The sequence below is a fragment of the Tachypleus tridentatus genome, chromosome 8, assembly GCF_004210375.1.
Source record: "Tachypleus tridentatus isolate NWPU-2018 chromosome 8, ASM421037v1, whole genome shotgun sequence".
Taxonomy (NCBI): domain Eukaryota; kingdom Metazoa; phylum Arthropoda; class Merostomata; order Xiphosura; family Limulidae; genus Tachypleus; species Tachypleus tridentatus.
Window position 1 is genome coordinate 46,400,766 of NC_134832.1, and position 23,152 is coordinate 46,423,917.

The 23,152-nt window shown below is 32.4% G+C and overlaps 1 protein-coding gene and 1 long non-coding RNA gene across 4 annotated transcripts in view; both read right to left on the reverse strand.

Annotated features, from left to right (window-relative positions):
• Positions 1-23,152, reverse strand: part of LOC143222340 (uncharacterized) — a 55,404-nt gene that overhangs the window by 2,189 nt on the left and 30,063 nt on the right. The window lies entirely within an intron of this gene.
• On the reverse strand, positions 5,663-22,156 carry LOC143222339 (survival motor neuron protein-like). Of its 3 annotated transcripts, XR_013012172.1 has the most exons (5): positions 21,789-22,156; positions 14,635-14,783; positions 12,810-12,866; positions 10,171-10,293; positions 5,663-5,899 (listed from the first exon to the last, which is right to left on the reverse strand). XR_013012172.1 is itself a non-coding variant. In XM_076448757.1 (4 exons), exons 1-4 carry the CDS (start codon positions 21,951-21,953, stop codon positions 5,819-5,821), a joined length of 426 nt encoding a protein of 141 aa, XP_076304872.1. In that variant the 5' UTR covers positions 21,954-22,144; the 3' UTR covers positions 5,663-5,818. The 3 variants fall into 3 exon arrangements, 2 of the variants coding, with proteins under 2 accessions (XP_076304872.1, XP_076304873.1); XM_076448757.1 differs by lacking the exon at positions 14,635-14,783 and having other exon boundaries at positions 21,789-22,144; XM_076448758.1 differs by lacking the exons at positions 14,635-14,783; positions 21,789-22,156 and adding an exon at positions 21,100-21,775.

Consider the following 23,152-nt stretch of genomic DNA (forward strand, 5'->3'; position numbering starts at 1 on the left):
TTTCCATGTCATCTGATGAACCAGAACATGGATTTTCCCAGATGGCAGTTATTAAGGATGATTGGTGGTCCAAACTAATAAATGATTCTCTTAATGACTTGATGACAATAAAATTAGCTAAAAATAAGACCTGTGATCTTGCAAGCATAGAATTACTGTGCAAGTCTGTAGAATCCTGGTGGAAGGACAGTAAAAAAAACCAAAAAACAGACAATTTGTGAGTCCACATAGAACTCACACACGTAAAGACAACAGAGATACTGAGTCTACATCAGCTTATGTCTCAGTGCTGTATGACTAAATCTACCAGTTTGATTGATGTGTCATTTTTAATGGATACAAGGCTTGTTGCCACTTGCTTTGAAATAATGTTTCAATGCTATGAATAAAATGATTCTGTTTTATATAATAATTGTCTCTACTTGATTTCTTGTTTTCGGTAATGTCCGGTGAAAATTTTGAGGTGTCCTGCTGAAAATTTAGAATATTTCTACCCTTGGAGAATTAACTTAAAACGTTAGTATTTCTAGAAGGATATTAAATATCTTTATCAGCAAAATGTCAATCTGTAAACAGTGTGAACCAACCAAGTAAAGACATCTTGGTAGCTTAAGCAAGGTATAACAATATCAATTTAGGTGGGATATTGAATGAAGATTTAAAGGGATGCTGAGTACTTATCTGAGACAATACCTGATTTTGTCAGCAGAATGTTTTGTGGTATCTACTTTATGACTCCTTGATATCCTGAACTTTGAGTGAAGTATTTTAAATGGCAAAGTGTGGCTGCCAGACTTCATCCAAGAAAAACATAACACACCAGTTTCTTGAGTAAGATTGAAAGTGTAATTGTGACTCCTTCCTGAGATGAATAATCTATTATTTGTTGCAGTTCTGACTGGATTTCTTTCTTGAACAAATTTGCATGAACAGTATCTGGCATTCTGCTGTATAAGGGAAACATCCAGATCAAGAATTTGAGGTTGAAATTTTCTGCACATACAGGGAAGCAAAGAGCTTTTGGCCCTATAGGTGAATATAGTCTTGACTAAGCTGAAAATTTTTACCAAATCAGACAAAGGATGAAGATAAATATTTATATGATGAATAATGATCATCCAAAGGCATGGATCTGTAAAGTAAAAAAATATTTCTTATTTCCAAGAGATTCTGTGGATAAGAAATAAAATTTTATTTGGGTTTAGAAATACTATGTAATTTACTACTATACTTGAACTAGAGTAACATTACCTTCTTCAGAACGTCATAACTCCATGATGTGAAGAAGGTGATGTTAACTAGTTGTGTTTACCCTAGTTTACAACTGCTAAATTATGGATGGCTACCATACATAACTCTCGAGAGCAGCTTTACACAAAATTGGGAACAAAAACATATCCTCATGAACCTCCAGTAGACTAACAATGAAGTCTCATCAGAGGATGAAGTATAGAAGTACTACCTACTAAATAAGCATGACATGTACAGACGTCACAAACGTTCATATGTGAGAAAGAAAAGCAAGTATCATCTGTGGATCAAGCATTGTGAAAAGGAACATCAAAAGTAAACTTCATGAACAGTGTCAAAGATCTCTGCTACATATTCTATTCCTGAAACTAAATTTGTAAATACTAAAAAACCAAATGCAGAGAATCAGCTGTTGTTATGAGTAACACATCTGTGTGTTTTATAATAGTTACACAAACTGTAAATTTGCATTTGTTTATATTTCAAGAATAAATGCAAGGATCCTAACACACTTTCAATCTACTGCCCACTTCCTTTGAGAAGCTGTCTCTGTTAAATCTTAGGATGGCTAACACTAGTCTTGTTTGTTTCCTTGAATCAAACAACCTCTAACCCACCCAATGTGGATTTTGATGACAGAGCTTCACTGTGGACCACCTGATTTGACTTGAAACTTCAATCAAGGAAGCCTTTTTTCAAGACACATCTTGTTTCTGTTGTTGTTGTTCTTTTACTTTAAGAAAGCTTGTGATACCAGGTGGAGATGTAGCACTTTGCGAGACTTCCACTCATATAGGTTTTGTGGCTATTTGAAACACATTACGTTTCCAATACCTAATCACCCATTGATAAAAAAATGGAAATATAACTTTTTTCCAAAACTCAGTCTAATTACCTACTGATAAATAAAATAGAAATAGTAAAAATATAATACTTTATTTAATAGCTAATCACTTGTGATTTATTAATCAACTATAACAAATGTCCATTTGTGTCGTATTATATTAATCTACTAATAACAATCGTGTATATTTAAATTTTAATATTTACAAGAATACAAAATCAGCAATACACACAATTTAATTTTCAACGACAGTTCATTTGTTTGTAGTTAAGCACAAAGTGTTAAAGGGCTGTCAATGTCCTTCCCACCACGGGTATTTGAATCTGCTTTCTAGCATTATAAATCCGCAGATATAACACCATGCCCCAAGAAAATTGTAACGAAAGCAATTGAATAAGTTAAAGAAAAATCTTTATTCTCAATCACGTGTATTTTTATAGCAAAGACCCTTCAGGTTATCTGCTGTGTCCTCTGAAGGGAGTTAGTCTTCTACAATTTCAACTAATAACACAATTTATCTCCATCTTATATCATTTGGGCAGTTAACCAAAACTGGAAAGAATAATGACTGTAATCAGTGAAAGCTTGCAGAGCTCAATGTTTTACTGTCTTAAAGTTTCTTCCATGAAATTATTTTATAAGATGAATTTAATAACTTCTTTGTATCAAATTATAATTATATAATGTAGACAGTACTATAGAAAAGTGTTGAGGAAACGTCTGTCAAAAATTAGATTTCAGGCTACTTTTAAAAAATAATGGTTTGAATTTTGCACAAAGCTACACGAGGGCTATCTGTGCAAGCCATCCCTAATTTAGCAGTGTAAGACTAGAGGGAAGGCAGCTAGTCATCAACACCCATCGTCAACTTTTGGACTACTCTTTTATCAACGAATAGTGGGATTGATCCTCACATTATAACGTCCTTACTGCTGAAAAGGCGAGCACGTTTGGTGTGACGGGGATACGAACCTGCGACTCTCAGATAACGAGTCGAGTGCCTTAATCACCTGGCCAATAATAATGGAAGGTAAATCACAGGTGAAACATTAAAAGTTTATTCACCTGCATATTTAGTATAACAGAAACTCAGTGGAAGTGCTTGAGTTTAGCACTGTTAATATTTTCTATGTCTACCATTTGCACTAATAATTGCAGACAGTCTGTAAGGCATTTCTGCAACAAGTTTAATCAAACTGTCCTTTGGGACTTTACTCCAAATCCCTCTCACACACTCCATAAATTTTCTTCAGAATTAACTTTTGATTTGTCAAGTTTTTGATCCATAAAATGCCAGATTTGTTCAACTGGGCTGAGATCAGAGCTCTTTGGGGACCATCACATCATTTGAATCACTCCAACAATTTCTTTCTTAGCTAAGTAATTTTTGCTTAGGTTGGTTGAGTGTTTGAAATCATTAACTTCTTGACAGTACAATCCAGTAATATGCAAACCACTGGGTATACTTTGACAGATCAGTATCTGATGGTAGTTGCACTGGTCCATTGTTTCAGCTATTTTACAGATATCTTCTGTCACCTCAGCACAAAAACACCACCAAACCATCACACTGGTTCCCCCCGTACGTCATGGTAGATGCTCCATATTGAGGTATATATATATTTCACTTTTTTTTTCTTCTGCTGGATGTATAACCTATGTTATGAACCAAATATTGCAGCCTTTAACTCAACTGTCCATAACACCCCTTTCCAATCATCAACAGTACAGTTTACTTACTTTTTAGCAAATTTCAGTATCTTGACAATACTTGCAAGACGAGGTAAAGGTTTTCTTAACTGCTACATGACCAAATACTCCATTCTCATTGAGTCTCCTTGATACTGTAGATCTGGTCACTTTTCTGTTATTTGATACATGGTCGTTTATCTCATAGTTTGAGATCAACAAAAGTCTTCCTTCTGCTTCAAAGACTGCATAAACAAAGATATTAAAAAACATCGGTATCATTTAATTTAGGTGTTCTACTTTTCCTTTCCTATTTTCAAATTTACACATCTCAGTCTCTTGATCTATGGGGTACTTGACAGTGTTTGGGAAGCATTTCAAGTCGGCAACAATTTGTCAGAGTCCAACAAACATCTCATAAAGCTTTTACATAATCTCTCTGCTCTACTAACTATGTTCTGTGCTTTTTTGGAAAGTGTAATATTGTTGTGTATGCTGGTGGATGTGGCAAGAGATGTCTGATTTTCTATCTGATAGCTCTGTAACTAAACAAGATACAAAGCTATAAATATTTTGTTTCAGTGATGATGGTAATATAGTGAGTAATATATGTTAAATTTTGTACTTATAGTTGTGAATAAATTTGAAAAGGGGACAGTCTATAATAAAAACTGTCACATTTGTCACAGGAGGAGAAATTTGGGATTTTAAAGAATATTGCTTTATAAAAGTAAGAAACTGAAACTTATACTATTGTAAAATATAGATTTTTAGCTACAATTTTATGCTATACTAATTAGTAGAACGTAAAAAATAGTTTAATTAAATCCTGAATGCAAATCACTAAAATCCTCATGACACATGCAGTAAAGGATGTATGTGGACACATCTAAATTGTGTATCAATCTCTGCATGAGCAAGAACCTAATGAGGTATTTACTTGAACTTAAAGAGTTAATAAAAACTGCAATCATATCAATTGTCATGAAATTATAAACCTGTTAAAATTAGATATTTTGGTTATTTCAATATTTAAAAAATTGAATTATAAATACATATATGTTTGTTTGTTATTAAGTACAGAGCTAGATAATGGTATATTTTGTGATGTCGAGTTTCAGCTTCATCATTTATTTTTGACTTCAAGATTTTAAGCTTTGGCAATTTGAGAGAGAGAGCTCACAAATCAAGGATCTCAAATTTGATTCCAACTAACATCAAAATTGCTTACTATTTGTTTAATATGACAAAACTACAAAGGCTATCTCTGTTGCTGCCACTCATTTTGAGTTACTGACTGGAGGAAAGACAAACAGCTGGCAACACTCACTGCCAACTTTTCTCGTTTTACATGTACATACCATGATTTAAGAACACTGTATTAATCAGTTAATGAAGCAAGTCCAGTCTGATTAAAGTATTCATCTTTTCACTTCAGGTTCATGCTTTATATAGCTTACAACATATCTGTATTCCTTCAGCACATATGAATATCTCAACAACAGGATTTCAATGTGAATCTCATAACTCAGTGAGCAGACAATATGACAAAACATTATTGATCATAAATACAGAAGTGACTGGCTATAATGAGCAATTTGCAATTCTTATGGTGTGAAGCATAATTATAATTAATTATACTTGTCATACAACAGCAGTATTATACCTATTGTACTTTTTAATACTAAAATTCCTTATCTAGACCCTGTAGTGATTTTCAGGAATTAGAAAAGTGTATATCAAAAATATTTCAACAACAACAAAAAACTTAAGTTTAAGAATATTCGTTTCTGTAACATCTATAGTAAAAACAAAGTAATAAATATTCAATATATAGATACGTAATACACTGTCAACAAATGATGTTTCATGCAATGAGTTTATGAAAACACAAATATTTATTTATAAAAACAATACATAACCTGCATAATTTCTTCTTAAAGAATTTACAAGAATATTACTTTACATGAATAAGACAGAGAAATTTCAGTAAAAACTTGAAAGAACTAATTCTTTTTTTTTTGATACAATAATTCATGATGAACAACGAAGACAACATTTTTTATTGCCATGTTCTTGACATTCACAGCTTTCAGTACGCATTTGTCGTGAGGCCTAGAACAAGAAGAATAAAAATAATGTCACTGTCATGTGTTAAAGATTAAGGTTCAAAGTTCACCCTGAAATAATTATGGGTAGAAAAAGAAGGAAAGTAAGTAGTTATTATGAGAAAACATTATCCAACAGTAATGTATTATCTAATGCAGGGGTTCACAACCTATTGACATGAAACATTATCCAACAGTAATGTATTATCTAATGCAGGGGTTCACAACCTATTGACATGAAACGTTATCCAACAGTAATGTATTATCTAATGCAGGGGTTCACAACCTATTGACATGAAACATTATCCAACAGTAATGTATTATCTAATGCAGGGGTTCACAACCTATTGACATGAAACATTATCCAACAGTAATGTATTATCTAATGCAGGGGTTCACAACCTATTGACATGAAACATTATCCAACAGTAATGTATTATCTAATGCAGGGGTTCACAACCTATTGACATGAAACATTATCCAACAGTAATGTATTATCTAATGCAGGGGTTCACAACCTATTGACATGAAACATTATCCAACAGTAATGTATTATCTAATGCAGGGGTTCACAACCTATTGACATGAAACATTATCCAACAGTAATGTATTATCTAATGCAGGGGTTCACAACCTATTGACATGAAACATTATCCAACAGTAATGTATTATCTAATGCAGGGGTTCACAACCTATTGACATGAAACATTATCCAACAGTAATGTATTATCTAATGCAGGGGTTCACAACCTTTTGACATGAAACATTATCCAACAGTAATGTATTATCTAATGCAGGGGTTCACAACCTATTGACATGAAACATTATCCAACAGTAATGTATTATCTAATGCAGGGGTTCACAACCTATTGACATGAAACATTATCCAACAGTAATGTATTATCTAATGCAGGGGTTCACAACCTATTGACATGAAACATTATCCAACAGTAATGTATTATCTAATGCAGGGGTTCCCAACCTATTGACATGAAACATTATCCAACAGTAATGTATTATCTAATGCAGGGGTTCCCAACCTATTGACATGAAACATTATCCAACAGTAATGTATTATCTAATGCAGGGGTTCACAACCTATTGACATGAAACATTATCCAACAGTAATGTATTATCTAATGCAGGGGTTCACAACCTATTGACATGAAACATTATCCAACAGTAATGTATTATCTAATGCAGGGGTTCACAACCTTTTGACATGAAACATTATCCAACAGTAATGTATTATCTAATGCAGGGGTTCACAACCTATTGACATGAAACATTATCCAACAGTAATGTATTATCTAATGCAGGGTTCCCAACCTATTGACATGAAACATTATCCAACAGTAATGTATTATCTAATGCAGGGTTCACAACCTTTTGACATGAAACATTATCCAACAGTAATGTATTATCTAATGCAGGGGTTCACAACCTATTGACATGAAACATTATCCAACAGTAATGTATTATCTAATGCAGGGTTCACAACCTTTTGACATGAAACATTATCCAACAGTAATGTATTATCTAATGCAGGGTTCACAACCTTTGACATGAAACATTATCCAACAGTAATGTATTATCTAATGCAGGGGTTCACAACCTATTGACATGAAACATTATCCAACAGTAATGTATTATCTAATGCAGGGTTCACAACCTATTGACATGAAACATTATCCAACAGTAATGTATTATCTAATGCAGGGGTTCACAACCTTTTGACATGAAACATTATCCAACAGTAATGTATTATCTAATGCAGGGTTCACAACCTATTGACATGAAACGTTATCCAACAGTAATGTATTATCTAATGCAGGGGTTCACAACCTTTTGACATGAAACATTATCCAACTGTAATGTATTATCTAATGCAGGGGTTCACAACCTTTTGACATGAAACATTATCCAACAGTAATGTATTATCTAATGCAGGGGTTCACAACCTATTGACATGAAACATTATCCAACAGTAATGTATTATCTAATGCAGGGTTCACAACCTTTTGACATGAAACATTATCCAACAGTAATGTATTATCTAATGCAGGGTTCACAACCTTTGACATGAAACATTATCCAACAGTTATGTATTATCTAATGCAGGGGTTCACAACCTATTGACATGAAACATTATCCAACAGTAATGTATTATCTAATGCAGGGGTTCACAACCTTTTGACATGAAACATTATCCAACAGTAATGTATTATCTAATGCAGGGGTTCACAACGTTTTGGCACTCGCGACATGAAAATGTAATTGATGAAATAAAATTATTGTTATCCCAAGCTACTTCTAACAAGGCTATGCGACTCCCCTGATCTAATGGTTGAGATAACCTTGTTAAAGAATGCCTGAGATCTTAACATTCAACACGTCTCGAGAGTTAACATACTAGAAGATTAAAATGAAACCAAAATATATTTAATAAGCGAGTGTTATCTATAATGAAATTGATAACACATGCATATAGTTAAATGGGATATCTATCACATACCTAGACTTTACACATGTAAAAATACAGATACAATAAGTTACTCAAAGAAATGCAGCTATGTTTAATCAAGTGATATAACCGAACAATGGAATGTAAGCATTCACATGGATACAAGTTACTTATATGCATTAAGATTTCTACATATATCATATATAATAAGGCTTAGAAACAGCAAAGCTGTCAAAGTATAAAATAGAGACACTAGTAAATTTCTATGATAAGAAATCTCAATCATGAAGTTATCCTTGGTCTATAGACAGCATTAACTGATTCATGCACGTTTATCAAAATTCATCCAAGAGGAACAGTCCAGTCCTTATTTAGCAGTAATTCTTGGGATTACCAATAACTTTCATTGAGTTCATATGCATATCAGAATCCAAAACTTCTAAATTACTAAATTATATAAATGCTAGAGTAAAATTATAGTGAGTCAAACACTGCCAGTCAACATAGCCATGTATTCTTCCAGCCAACCAAATCTCTGCTTCCCAGTAAGCATTTTCTTTTACTTGGTTTTATTTTCTTGCAATGATTTTGTTAATCTTTTATTAAAAAATGTTTCAAGTAATGAGAACCAGCAGATGCTTAAAAGTATAAGGTTACTAAAACAAAGTAGATAAGGAAGGGTCTGAATACATATTTCATTTATTATTTAACTCTTCACCTCTGTCTCATTTCCTTATTACTGTATAAATCTTCTGGAGTTGGTGATCCATACACTTATCACAGACTGCATATCCAGTGATTTAAGTACTACTTGTAACATGGTAATTGCCTCACAATAATGTCTGTTACGAACCTACTAATAACACTGCACAACAAAGTTTTTGCTTCTTGAACATTGTTGGGTGTTCCTTATAGGTTTTTGGCTGTTGATCACAAAAATCACATCCAAATATGCCCATCACGTACAGTTTCATTGAAATCTTCAGTTTTGCTACAATGGAAAAATGATATCAGGTCAACTGGAATCCGTCAATGTTTGCTGACTACTGTTGGACACTGCAACGTGATGCACCGGACATTGAATACAAATGAAAATCAGGAGCAAAACACTTTTAATTATGTTGAACTTAATAGCGTATTATAAACATAAATGCAATTAAATACGTTATTGCCAGTAAACAGTTAACTGACTATTTCTCAGAGTTCCAATGTGATGAAGCAAAACCAAAACTATATCTTTGCATACCCACCAGGTACCTGTCACAATCAGCAACAACTTTTTGGAAAGCAAAACTTTTCAAAAAAATAGTTGTGCAGTGTAATTAATGTAACTTTAATAAATTAACAGAGAATTTATCTTGTTGGTATTGTTTAGCTGTAAACAAAATCCAATATGGAATCATATACTAGTGATAAAACTGCTCAATGTGTTATAAAAAAGAAGAAATCAGAAAATTTGAATTTTCAACTTAAAGATGCACCTTATGTACATGAGGGCTAAACAGCTAAGTCAAACACTTCCTATAACTCAAGTTCTGCTGCTCACAATTTCAAGTTATCCACCCTCACAACCTGAAATACTAATTATTAGGCCATACAAAAGAGGTAATACTTATGCAGATATTTAAAAAACGAAATTTTCAAGTGTACATACATTAAGAATTAGATGACAGAAATCATCAATCCTTAGTAAAGGAGTCAAAAACAGTTACTCAGAACTTTTGAACATACTGAAGGATATAATAGTAAAATAGAATGGACAATTTTTTGACCAAAAATGTTTGATAACTTCATAAGGTTTCTTTATAATGTACCTGATAGTAACCAGTATGGTATCCACTCATATACCATGACACCAGCATTGAAGCTAGAGCTTCGTCATCTGTGACACCATCATCATCCAGAGGAAAAGGTGGTAGTGGTGGAATATCTGGAATCTTAATTAAGTAAAATAGTAAGTTAGAAGCAAAAGTACCCATTACAAGTGACAGAAAACATTTAAGATAATCTTTTTTTTAATTATTTTATGGACTTTAAAAGGTTAGTTGTGTTGCACTCTTGATTTTATTCACTTAGAGTAAAGCTTTGAGCTATTTATGTTACGCAGCATGAAAAGTAACTGCACAGCACTTAAGTCAGGCTAAGAGCTGCTCAATAATAACATATAATAAATCAACATTTTTATTATTTATGTTACAATTTTAAAATGTGAATGACAGTATTATTAATTCTTAATAATTTAGTTTAGAATATCCTGCAAAAAAGAACACCTGGTGTCAACATCATTCCTGCTTGTTCTCACATCACTTCTGAAGTGAATGTTGGTTTTTGCCTGCATGTGAATGTTGATTTTTGCCTGCATGTGCAGTTTTCAAATGGGAGACAGATGAACACTGAGGCAGACAATATGTTCATCAAAGTTAATTTTAAACAGTAGCTTTTGTTTAGCTCATTTAACCATTTCTAGACAAAAGCAATGTCACAGATACCTTTTGATTTTTTACTTCTCAAAGTAGAAACTATTTAATCAAAGTGCATGATATTTAGTACAAACACACGAAATAGTGGGATCTAGTATTGGCTTAAAATTTTCCTATAATTTGATGAGCATATGTATATGTATGAAACACAGACATCACATGAATGCTGTTAAAGGCTCAATAAAGATACTTTACTATTGTTTTGATTTTTTGTTTAAAATTAAATTTTTTACTAATTGAATGATATACTACAGTGTCATTGAGTTGCAATATTTATAAGTCTATTGTTCAGTGTATGATACGCAGTTAAACATATTCTGACGACTCCGATCTTTACTGGATATTAGTTTCTTGTTAATCCTGTTCAAACAAAATAAATAAATTAACACATTACTGCCTTTATTTGTGATAGGGAAAAATGTTTTCAATTTGCAGAAGACTTAAGATTACTATTTGTTAGGAAAACAAATATAATATCAACCTTGTTGTGGTATTTAGTCAATAATGATAATAAATTTGTTAAGTAGGGGATATCTGTAAAACTTATAACAAATTTCTTTCTAGACAAAAGCACATTTTTAAGAATATGCAAACAAGGGTATTTGGAAGAGTTTTATCATACAAAATTAAGAGTAATTCAAAACTGTTTAACAAAATCAAAACAATGTGAATAAAACCAGGAAGTTTCATATTTTAAAAAAAGAGCATTGCTGAAAAATATTATAAAGACAGCACATAGCCAATTTTTTAAATTTCTTTCAATTTGGTTGCATAGATTGTAGGGAGCATGCACATATTAATTAATCAAACCTAGTTGATTAATGAGCCTATTAACTGATCAATTAGCAAATGCCATTTATCACACAGACTAGTCATGTTATCAGGAATTTAATAGCAAAAGAGGGAAGAATTCTTTAAAAATAAGCATTTGTTAAAATTTTGAACACAAACTGGGTGGCATTCAATTGACTTTTGAAATAATCAAAACAAGTCAAATATATTTACAAAATATTCTTTTCAGTATAGGAAATCACAATTTTATTTAAAACTTTAAACTATTTTTTTTCTTGGATACAACTGTGGCAATCACCAAACAAAGTTAAGTAAAAGAAATATTTTAAAATTGTTAATAATTGATGTCTTAAAAGGAGATTTACAGTTTAACTCAGATAACAAGAAAAATTTGTACTGTTAAGGAGTGTTTATAAAGCCTGATACAACTGTGGTAACCCATAGGGTAATATAAATGAATTATTTGCTGGTACTTTTGTGATAAGAGTAGAGAAAATAATTTGTCTTATCAACTGCATTCTAAAGTAATTGAATCAGCCTGTGTGGACTTTGATGAAAGGAAACAATTATTTAAAGCTCTGGATACAACTCTGATAACCAACAGTGTAACATTTGTATGTAAATTTGACTTATTTTAAAACATTTTTAAAAGCAAGTGGATGTGTGCTATTTGTTTACTGTTGAAATTTATTGCCAACAAGTTACAAACACCTACTGCAAAAAATCCAGTCCATACATACTTAAAACCTGATACATATCTTTTTCATTAAATGAGCAATGAATGGAAGAAAGGTAGCCACAAGTTCATATAAGTGATGTTTGGAAAAATGACTACTCAAATAAAAGAAAATATTACAATGATACTGTTCACTGATTGTTGGAAATTGTGTGCATTATATTGTAAATTCACTAATATATTATTAAGAAAATATTTACAAATTCTCACAAATGTGTGTAAAAAAATGATGTTCACCACAGTGATGCCATATGTAAATTTCTCTGTTATTTGTCTGAAAACATTTACAAACTGTGGGATAACCTTGCAAGCGAGTAAACCAAATAACATATTAGCATAAACATGTGTACTCTTTGTTTTTTGAGAAATTATTTAAGACCTGAGAGGTGAGTTTACATTCTTTTAAAGACAAATGAGTGAGTCAGTTCAACATATATGGACTTACAAAAGATGTAGATGGTCCGTGGAGTTGATTAGCATACTGCCAAGCTGGATTGGAACCCTGTACATACAATTGAACAAAATGGTTCAAGCTTATATACATAAGTAATAAACAGTGACAATCTATATAAAAAAAGCAATGAAAAAATTACCTTGACTTATAGTTAGCTTTATTACAATAAAATTCAGTTATACAAATTTAGAGATATGTTTTCTTGTTATAATTTTAATTGAGATGTTTTGTATTTTGTGATGTCTATAAATGTTCTAAGTGTTTGCAGTTGGAGTGATTTACATGCTGCATCTTAAGTTTTTGAAGACTTGGAAAAAATATATTTTAATATTGAAACATGTATCACATAGTTACTCTGTCACATAATGTGTCAGTTAATTAGTTAGTAAGTCTGTTACCATGTTCTCAATCACTTACTGAATTAGTGGAGGTTAAACAGCCAGATTTGATTTAGTACCACAGATAGGAAAGTTTACTTTATATGTGAGTTAGACCTATCCCTTAGTTATTGTTAGTTCATGAAATTATGTAAGTTGTAGAGATTTCAGCTAAAGAGATAATCACTTTTTTTCCTGTAAGCAGACTGGAATTAGTAATATTTTTACTAAGTAATAAAAGAAAACAACACACCAATAGAGACTGTTGCAATATTAGCATAAGGAATAATAATATTTTAGTGTAAATAAAATAGAATCAAGACTTCAAGATGACAGTGTATGTTTGAACCAAGATTAAAAACATGTTGGAAATCACAAAACAGTGGTAATAACGTGAAGAAAACGAGAACAAATAGATGTGAAATAAATTAACAGAAATTAGAATAAAGAGAAGGAAAATTAGAAGATCAAAAACACAAAAGGTAAAAACAAGAGAATTAATAACAAAAATAAATTTCATTGAAGAGAGTATTGGAAATGTGCAGGAGGATAATAAGAACAAAGCTGAAGTCGTAAAATAAAATGAAATAAAAACCACTACAACATTAGCTCTTTCATAAGGTGGGCTTTTCTTCTTGAGGGGCAAACTGGTGGTGGTGGTGTTGTAATCAAATGAATGATATTTATATACAGAGAGGGAGTTTACTGATATTATGAAGGTCATCCAGTTTTTCCAGGAAATGTTTATTTGTCTATAAATTATTGTAAGTGTCTCATTTCTTATACAACATAGCCAATGGCAGTAATGTCTGTGGAAAGGTGTTAGGGATATTTTAATTTAGAAATGGCTAAATATATGTGTATTAAAACTATGCTTAGGTGTTTAAGTAAAATAAAGGTGACATCTGGAGACTGATTTAAAAATATATGTCATACTAATTAATTTATAAAAAACAGATATGAAAAGTTATCTTAAACGAACAGCAAATTTTAGAAAATTCAGCTTTCATATTTCATAAAAAAATAAGGAAAGAACAGTTATTTTTATTTTTTTTGACAGAGATAAAACCAATGAACAGAGATCACCAATTCCAGGAGCTAGATTAATTCTGAAAGGTTGAACAGTTTAGATTAGCAATCCAATAAGCTTCTTTTATTTCTCTATTTACTTTAGTTCTGAAAATTCATTATTCACTAGTAAGTTCACAAGTGACCTCTAAAAACTATATCTGAAAACCTGTATGACATGCATAAAGTGGCATAAATGATTGGATGTGAAACAGTTTCTTTTTTGGGTTTCTTTGCAGGTTTTGTTTCCAGCCTTTAGAGATCCGTACCTGGTTCCAATCCATTCCATACTCTCACTATGGTTCTAAATAATGAATTTAGATGATACAATGTAAATACAATTCACTTTCAAATGTTAAAACTTTTCTTACCTGAAAAATGTATTTAAGAGATACCCACTTCTCTGCACCACAAAGAGTGAGTGATTTCCTTTACACACACAGTTATATAAGTTCTTGCACATTCTACAAGCCTTTAACAAAGCTCCCATTTCTACACGTGCTAAGCGTTCTGTGCTAGTCTATAATATATAAAACTGTATAATAAATTATGCATAGTAGTTATTGAAAGGGAAAAATGAAGTATATTGTAGGTTAAACCACCAATGATAAGATGTTAACTACAGAGAACTATATTTTTAATAATACATACTGATGTGGATAAAACTTTTGGGTAATACTTTATTCAAATACCTTTAGCTGAATAGTAAATGGAAAAGTCTTAAATTAAAGATTACACAATAATATAACAGATAAACACTTATAACAATGTTTAAAAATGTTTGAAACAATACAATAAAGAAATTAGACTGTTTTGTACATATAAAACAATATACATGAATATTATAATTTTAAAAAGAAAAATCTACAACTGAAAATTGTGTAAAAGTAAATGAAAAATTAGTTGATAAAAGTTAAAAAAAACATCACTGAAAAAATAATACATGATTAAATAAATGCATAATACTGTATAAAAATGTTTAAAAGAAGTTAAAGCAAAGAACAGAAACTTTAAAAAAAGCTAAAGCTTTCATTTATCCTATCAAGATATCTTTGGACATTTTAAAGTAATTATTTTGCAAACTAGTGTTAAGCCACTGGTTTATCTGTGTTACAACTTACTGTGACCCCAAAATGTATGAATAATATGTTGGTTTTTCCTATTTATAATTTTCTACAACACATGAATATGATGGAATATATGATGCATTTTTATATGTGGTTAAAATGATCCATTTTATTCATAAATTTTTTTTCTTATAACATGTGTTCACTAACTCTCTATTATACTATTTTAACCATTTGTAATCATTACTGTACACATTTCTTTGTTAAAGTCATATAACCTTTGATGATTTAGAACATTTTCTTTCACAAATTTACTATTCAATAGTATATATTAAAAAATAAATATATCTGTAGTAAACGTCATGTTGTCTTTGATGGTTTAACTGATCACATACTTCTTTTGTTCTTAAAATGTAATAATAACTAACTATACTTTCACCAATAAGAGAGCAACACATCATCCACACTTAGTAATCCATACAAACATCTGCCTCATGAGGCAAACTAAATACACCAAAAGTGAATGAAGAATGGGAGGTGGTGTATCAATCTGAAATACATTTACAGGTAAAATAAATGTTAACTTTAGAAATGTTACTAATCTTTTTTGCATCACTAAGAGCTAAATTCTCACCTTGAAGTGGTGGAAAGAAATTACAATGATAAACTCTTTTCTGGAAACAGCACCAGGAAGGGAAAGCCCATGGGGTGTGATATCCATAACATGGGTAAGTTAATGGGGAGCATTTGTTGAAAGACTATGTCCATCTCAAGTTGAGAATACTCTTTGCCCAATAGAGGTAGTAGAGCAAAACATAATGCCATAGAAACCTTTTTTCTTTTTTTTTTTGGATGCCAACATATCACTGAGATGGACAGAATGGCAGACTGTTCAACTGTTCATTAACTTGCAGATGGATAGCTGGGCATGAGCATATAGTGTTATTAAAGCTATAATTCAGGCTATTCAATACTGGATATCATACAAATGAGGTGTACAAAGATTATCATCCCACAGCTCATTGGTCTGGATCTAACAGTCAAGATTGGCTTGATTCATAATTTAATGACATGTCTTGTACTACACAACCAGGTAACACTCTAGCTCTACTTCTGAAAACAGGTGTGTGTTCACTTGGTTTTGTATTACAGCAATCACATCACTAAATGAGAAATTTTCCATATCTACTTCCTCAGCAGCTTGTAACTAATGAAGCAAAGCCACCCCCTCCAAAAGAAACAAAACAAAACAAGTGTACTATAAGAAATAGGGAAGAGAGAAATTTGCATAGGGAGAATACTGAAGATGTGAATGGACCACTGTCATCAGACACAATCACCTGGAATTAGGTCCATTACTTAGAGACAGCACAAAGGTTACTACAACTAAAGACACCAGGTGTTTGTGTATATACACCCCCTGACTGTCAATTTGTTTTCCATTTTTGTCAATTAATGATTGGCTGGTCTTGTATAAAACTCCATATCAACAGCAGGCAATAAGCAGAGACAGATGGCTTAACATTTTCCATGCTACCCATTGAATGCATATTTTGGGTAAGTATTTCCTGTTACACACCAACTGCTTATTGGTACATCCCACTGTCTGGATAATATAAATATATGTTGAATAAGGTAGTTATAAGACCAGAAAAAACAAAGAAAAAACAAACAAGCAGTCCAGAAGATAGAGAAACCACTGTATGGATGGGTTCCAAATCTGGGAGAGAGTTGTTCTGTGGAGTGGAAACTGACAACAAGAGGGAGACAAAAGCCAGGATACATGAAACGTTACTGTGGTGTATGTTATGGGACACTATTGTATCACATCCTATAGTATCTGAGATTGAAAATAAAGTGAGTGGAAAGCCAGTAATGATAGGAGGTCAAAAGTGAGAGAAAAATCCACTACAAATACCAGAAGATAGAGAAACCACTGTATGTAAAGGTACCAGATCTAGGAGAGAGTTGTTCTTCTATCACCTAAGCTTAAGTTTTCAAGACATGATTCATAAGTAACTAAATGTGATGATTATGATCATATATGAGAAAAACCAGAACCAAGACAAAAGAAGTTCTGAGAGTGAGTACTTCCACAATGGGGGAGGGAACAACAGATGTTTTTGAATGGATCACAATAAGAATACCAAACAGATGAGACAGAAAATGAAGGTTAGACTGTGAGGAGAGACTAGCTCAAAAATGTAGAACCAGAGAAACCTTGCCCTTGGCATCAGAAATGGATCAGCCATCCAGAGCTGTACCTCATTGGAACAGAAGCAGCTGAAAGGTGTAGTTACAGAACTGGTGGCTGTTAAGCACTAAGTATCACCTACAGTCACCAAAGTTACAGAAACTCACATTTATATGTAGAAGGAGCACACAGTCACTGATCTGAGATCTGAAAGGCTCCAATCATATGCAAGTCTGTATAAATGGGAAAAGAAGGGCATCCAGGGCCATGTGAGATCAACTGATACCTGCATTGACAGGTCATAAACTACTGAAGGAAATGTGTATGGGCAAATCTAAGAGGAACAAAAGATTCAAGAGAAGAGAGAATCCTCCAAAATAACTCATGCAGGAAACAAAGGAAACACAAGAGTCCTAGTATCAAAAACCTCCAAGTGACAAAGACAAAAAATGTAGGCTGTGCCTTCTCCACGAATGTAGTTAGAGGAGGATTGAGATTGAAATGAGACTACTCCTGAAGGAAAAGGGAAGTCAAAACAAAGTAAGCCACACTGGGTGTGGTAAGTGGAGACCAAGTGTCTATAGATTAGTGATATAATAGGCTTCAAGAATATGACCTCAGAGAAAAAAAAACGTCTGGGCCATAACCAACTTAAAAGGAACTATTGAGAATCAAATATTTGATCACTGAGGTAAATCAAAGGAAGCAAAAAATATGTAGACAAATCAAGATGTGGAAGTTATCCATCATGATGAGAAAACTGACCAAAAGAAAGACCAAAATTGGGTTAAGTGGGACAGACTAATAGCCTTCTGCCTTCATTGAAATGATAAAAAAATACAGAAGTAGAACTCTAGAATGAAGCAGAGGAATTACCTCACAGCCTATGCAATAGGAGAGGTGCAGAGTAAAAGATGGAAGGAAAAACCTCTGAGAAAGAACCTACAGAACTTCATAGGATGTAGCAAAGGGATTCACCAATGGAAAAATTTTTACAGGACTGAAGTCAACAAGTAGCTCCAGGAATGAATTGCCTCCATGGCTTAAGGGAGATAGTTAATAGTAAGAAGAGGACAAGAGAAAGAGGAGGATCACTCCAAAAAAACAATATATATAGACATACAAAATAAAAATCTGGTGAATACAAACACTGCTGAAGAACTGCATCATCAGCTAAAGATACCAACTTAATTAAAAAAAACAAGAAAACCCAAACACCATATCACAAGGACCCAAGACAGAAGTCCTGGGTAAGGGTTAAACAGAAAATAAAGCAACCTAACAAAGAGCAGTCCAAAAAAACATCCAACTAAATGGAAGAAAACCCAGAGCAAAGTGGAAAACAGATATGTGCAAGCTGCCTCACAAAAGCTGGAAGGGTCATGATGGATAAAAAGGAGCAGAAGAACAAAAAAGAAATTGAAATAAGGTGAAAAAGGGTAGATTGAGAGAAAAATGTAAGAAAAATATATCTAGACTCAAAGTATCAGGTGAAAGAGGACCATGCAGGTGTTCAAGATTTAGCAGAAATTAACTGCAGAAAGAGAAAACAAAAGACACATAACTGTAAATCCCAAGTATAGAAAGACAAAAATAGAACTTCAATGAGAAGTTAAAGCAAGTGTAGTTAGTATCCTACATCAGAGATAAGAATCAAACCAGCCAAATTGTGCACAATGGCAGTAATATCACTGATCATTGTCTGCAGTTGTCATTACAGTATAGTATGACTTCTGTAAAAGAGTTTTAAAAACCTTGAAGGATATCGTTAATGTGGGAACATTCAGTTGAAAACATGAAGCTCATATTATGACAGTCCTTTTTCTTAAATCATAAAGAAAGAAAATAATGGCAATAATTAGAAATACACTAAAACAAGTATGGCAATAGTCATAGATCTAATAATGACCTTGAAGATTACTGGATGAAACTTGTACATTGGATTAAATAACAGTAACAGGTAGTAGGACATGTTTCCCCTAACAATAAAAGGTGAATTAAAAGAAAATCAAAATCAACGTAATTCAAATGAAAGTTCTAACTGTTAAGTTTAAACTTAGTATTATTCTACCTGATAATGAAGAAAGGAAAGACTACACTTGTGTTTGTGGTGACTACTACACATAAAAGATGTGTCACCCTCCTACTGTTGGGGGGCTATGGTTTAATAATGATGAAACAACAGACTGGTACAATACACATTAACAGATGTAAGAATGAGAGCTTTGTTAGAGGCCTGCAGCATGCTCAGGAACTTACACTGAAGTGCACACTCAGGTAATAACTCTTTCTGGTGAAGAGATTGTTTTGTTTTTGAATTTCGCACAAAGCTACTCGAGGGCTATCTACGCTAGACGTCCCTAATTTAGCAGTGTAAGACGAGAGGGAAGGTAGCTAGTCATCACCACCCACTGCCAACTCTTGGGCTACTCTTTTACCAACGAATAGTGGGATTGACCATAACATTATAACGCCCCCCACGGCTGAAAGGGCGAGTATGTTTTGCACGATTGGGATGCGAACCCGCGACCCTCAGATTACGAGTCACACGCCTTAACACGCTTGGCCATGCCAGGCCCTGGTGAAGAGAACACAATTTTATTTTTAAACTAAAATACCTTTAAAATGAAACTAGAAGTATAATTTTAGCAGTTACCTCTTGGAAAGAATGATGTTACTACAAGTAATCTTTAGTATTTTAAATAATAATTCTAATAATTATCATTAATTTTTATAGCTTTATAGATTTCAGTTTTAGAATAATGTTACACATACTTCTACCAGCTTTAAGTACAATACTAAATATTTAAAAATTTTAACATGCAAGTATTAAGTTATCTGAAGGAAAAAAACTTATTCTGTGCAATAATTAAAAGGATTTCTTTCAATTCTTGAAAAAGTATTATTTTGTACAAGATAAAACACACAAAAATAAAAATGTGTGGAGCAACCAGTGACATAAAAGCTGTCTACTTCCATTGGCACTAAAACTAAATAGTTGTAAACAAAATGGGAATAAACCTAAAAGAACACAGTCAAAGGTTGACAAATACTACATAAAGTTTAGATACAAAAATCACTGTGGCAGAGTTTAGAAACAAAGCATTTTTGTATTTATACTGTTTACAATACCATGCAATACTTTTAAAACATTCACTTATGATATCTTTCATGGACACACATATATTCATTACAATAAATTACATAAAAAATAGCTTGTTCTCAGGCAATTATAATACTACTATAATACTATTTTATGAATTTATGTCATTATGTTTGGTATCAAACTGTAGATTATACTATAAATTTTCATATTATACATCATTCGATTTCTTAATTTAAAAATAAATATTAAAAAAAACACTTTTAAACATTGATTTCTGTGTGTCACAAGGTATGTTAAATGCAGCATTGGTTCAGATTAGGTGTCCAAGTACAAAGCTTATTGTTTTTTACAAATTATGAACTCAAATTACTGATACTGAGAAGCTAGAATATGAAATAAGAACCTCCTATCTTTTGTATTTGCTGATATATCATTCATATACTGAATTAAACACAGTGGTTCTACTCACCTCTTCCCATTTTTGAAAACAGGTCCTTATATGCATTTACATCTTGTGAATAACCAATCAAAAGCTTAAAATATCCCTCAAGTGGTTTTCTCAACCATTTTCAAGTATTACTTTGTGCTGGTAAGTTGGGTCTTTAGCCCATTTAAAATTTCATATTCTTTAAGATCCAAATACAGCTTAGTTACTACACTTGATAAATTATAATGGTATCAATATAGTAATTTATAAATTTTTGGTTATTCAAATGTATATATATAAAACCTTTAAAAATTATTTAATTTCTCATCTTCCACGTGTGAAGTTTCTTAAATCTTAGCAACCTAAGGTAAACAGCAACTGAGTACAAATGTTGTAACTGGAAGAGATAATTGTTTGCTTTACTTCTTTATTTACAGTTATATATTTTACAAAAGAAATAAGTTTAAAAACATATTTGTTAATTGTAGTAATGATAATACATATATAACTGAAAATACTAGCCCACTAAAGCTCAGCCAAGATAGGTAACTTTGTGATGACTAAAGGTCAGTTTTATGCTCTTGGATACAGTAAGATGGGTGCTCATGTGCTGCATCCTTGTAGCTTCTGTGATGTAGGTTAGCAATGACTTAAAGGTCAATATAATAAATATATATAAATGTATAATGTTATACAAGTCTTAAATTACTGACTGAGTATACATATTTTACCTCCACATCAATGTAATCAGTAAAATAACCCTGGGCTGCAAGTTCCTGCTGTGCTCTTGCATGCTTTCCTTGAGATGCAAGAAGATCTCCAATCCAAACTTCTTCCTCATTACCATACCCAAGAAAGTGAACAACACATGTCCCTTCTTGTTCATTAGTACTCATAACACATGCTTCATAGAGAAGTCCATCTTCAGAAAATATTGCCTGACAGTAGTCTCCCAATTTATAAAGTAACAGTATATATGTTTACTATCACAATCTTCTTATATATATCATAAGCTTAATAAAATAGAGAAAACGTATTTCAAACTTTCTTTAGTGAAAGTTTTATGCTTCTCTCATAAGACATATTTGAACTTTTAACTCAAAACTCAAGCTGAAACCATTTATTATAATTTAATTAAAACTGAACAGCTGTTAGATTATGTAACACAATATGCAATTCTTCACCTTTGTTAGAAATGTTAAAAATTAAACTGATAACCTTAACATGAGGATTAAATGTAGGCTATCACATTAAAATATTATTAATATAAATATATAAAGCAGATGTGTGATTCACTTGTATGTCTGTTTATTCTACATACACTTTTTGCCAGTTTCAACTAAAGTTGGCTTGTATCTATATGGCTCCTCCAGGAACTGCCATAGGAGGATTGTCTTCATCTAATTAAGATGTCAGACACAAACGTAACCAACTCATATTTATCATGTTAACCACATCTAAAACTTCTTCGCTGGGTACTGACATTTGCTTGAAGGTAAGGCAAGGATCATCACGGTCATTTCAGGCCCTAAAATCATGGATGTGAGATAAACACAGACTCCAGGGCATGATACAGGATTAGCATTGACCCAGAAATCTGGAAATGTGTCATCCTGTATTTGCTGGAAGCTCATTGCAAGCAATAAACTCCTGTCACTGTAGGACTGGTCCAAAACATTCAAAGGTCAGTAACATCCATATCTCATGAGAGAATGAGGGAGTGCCCAAGACAGAAACAGAAATATACTGCTTACTTTCCATAACCCAATTCACAGAAGGAAGAATCGAGGGAGACAGATGGACAACCCCAAACCTGTGTGAGGACTAAAGTTGATTGGCTCTCTTGCTATTCAAAAACCAGCCTGCAGGATTCAAGCATCTGCATGAGGATAGGATGAGCACATCCAATTGAAGAGGAAAACTGCACTTAGATGTTTAATTCTATGATGCCACTCAATTTAAGGGATGGTATACTCTTTACATCATCAGAACACCATTGCTGTATTTTGAACAGAATGGTTATAAATATATATTTAGAACCCATCCATCAGGATGCCTCCATGGTACCTGTGCTCAACCAAGGACCTAGAATAGA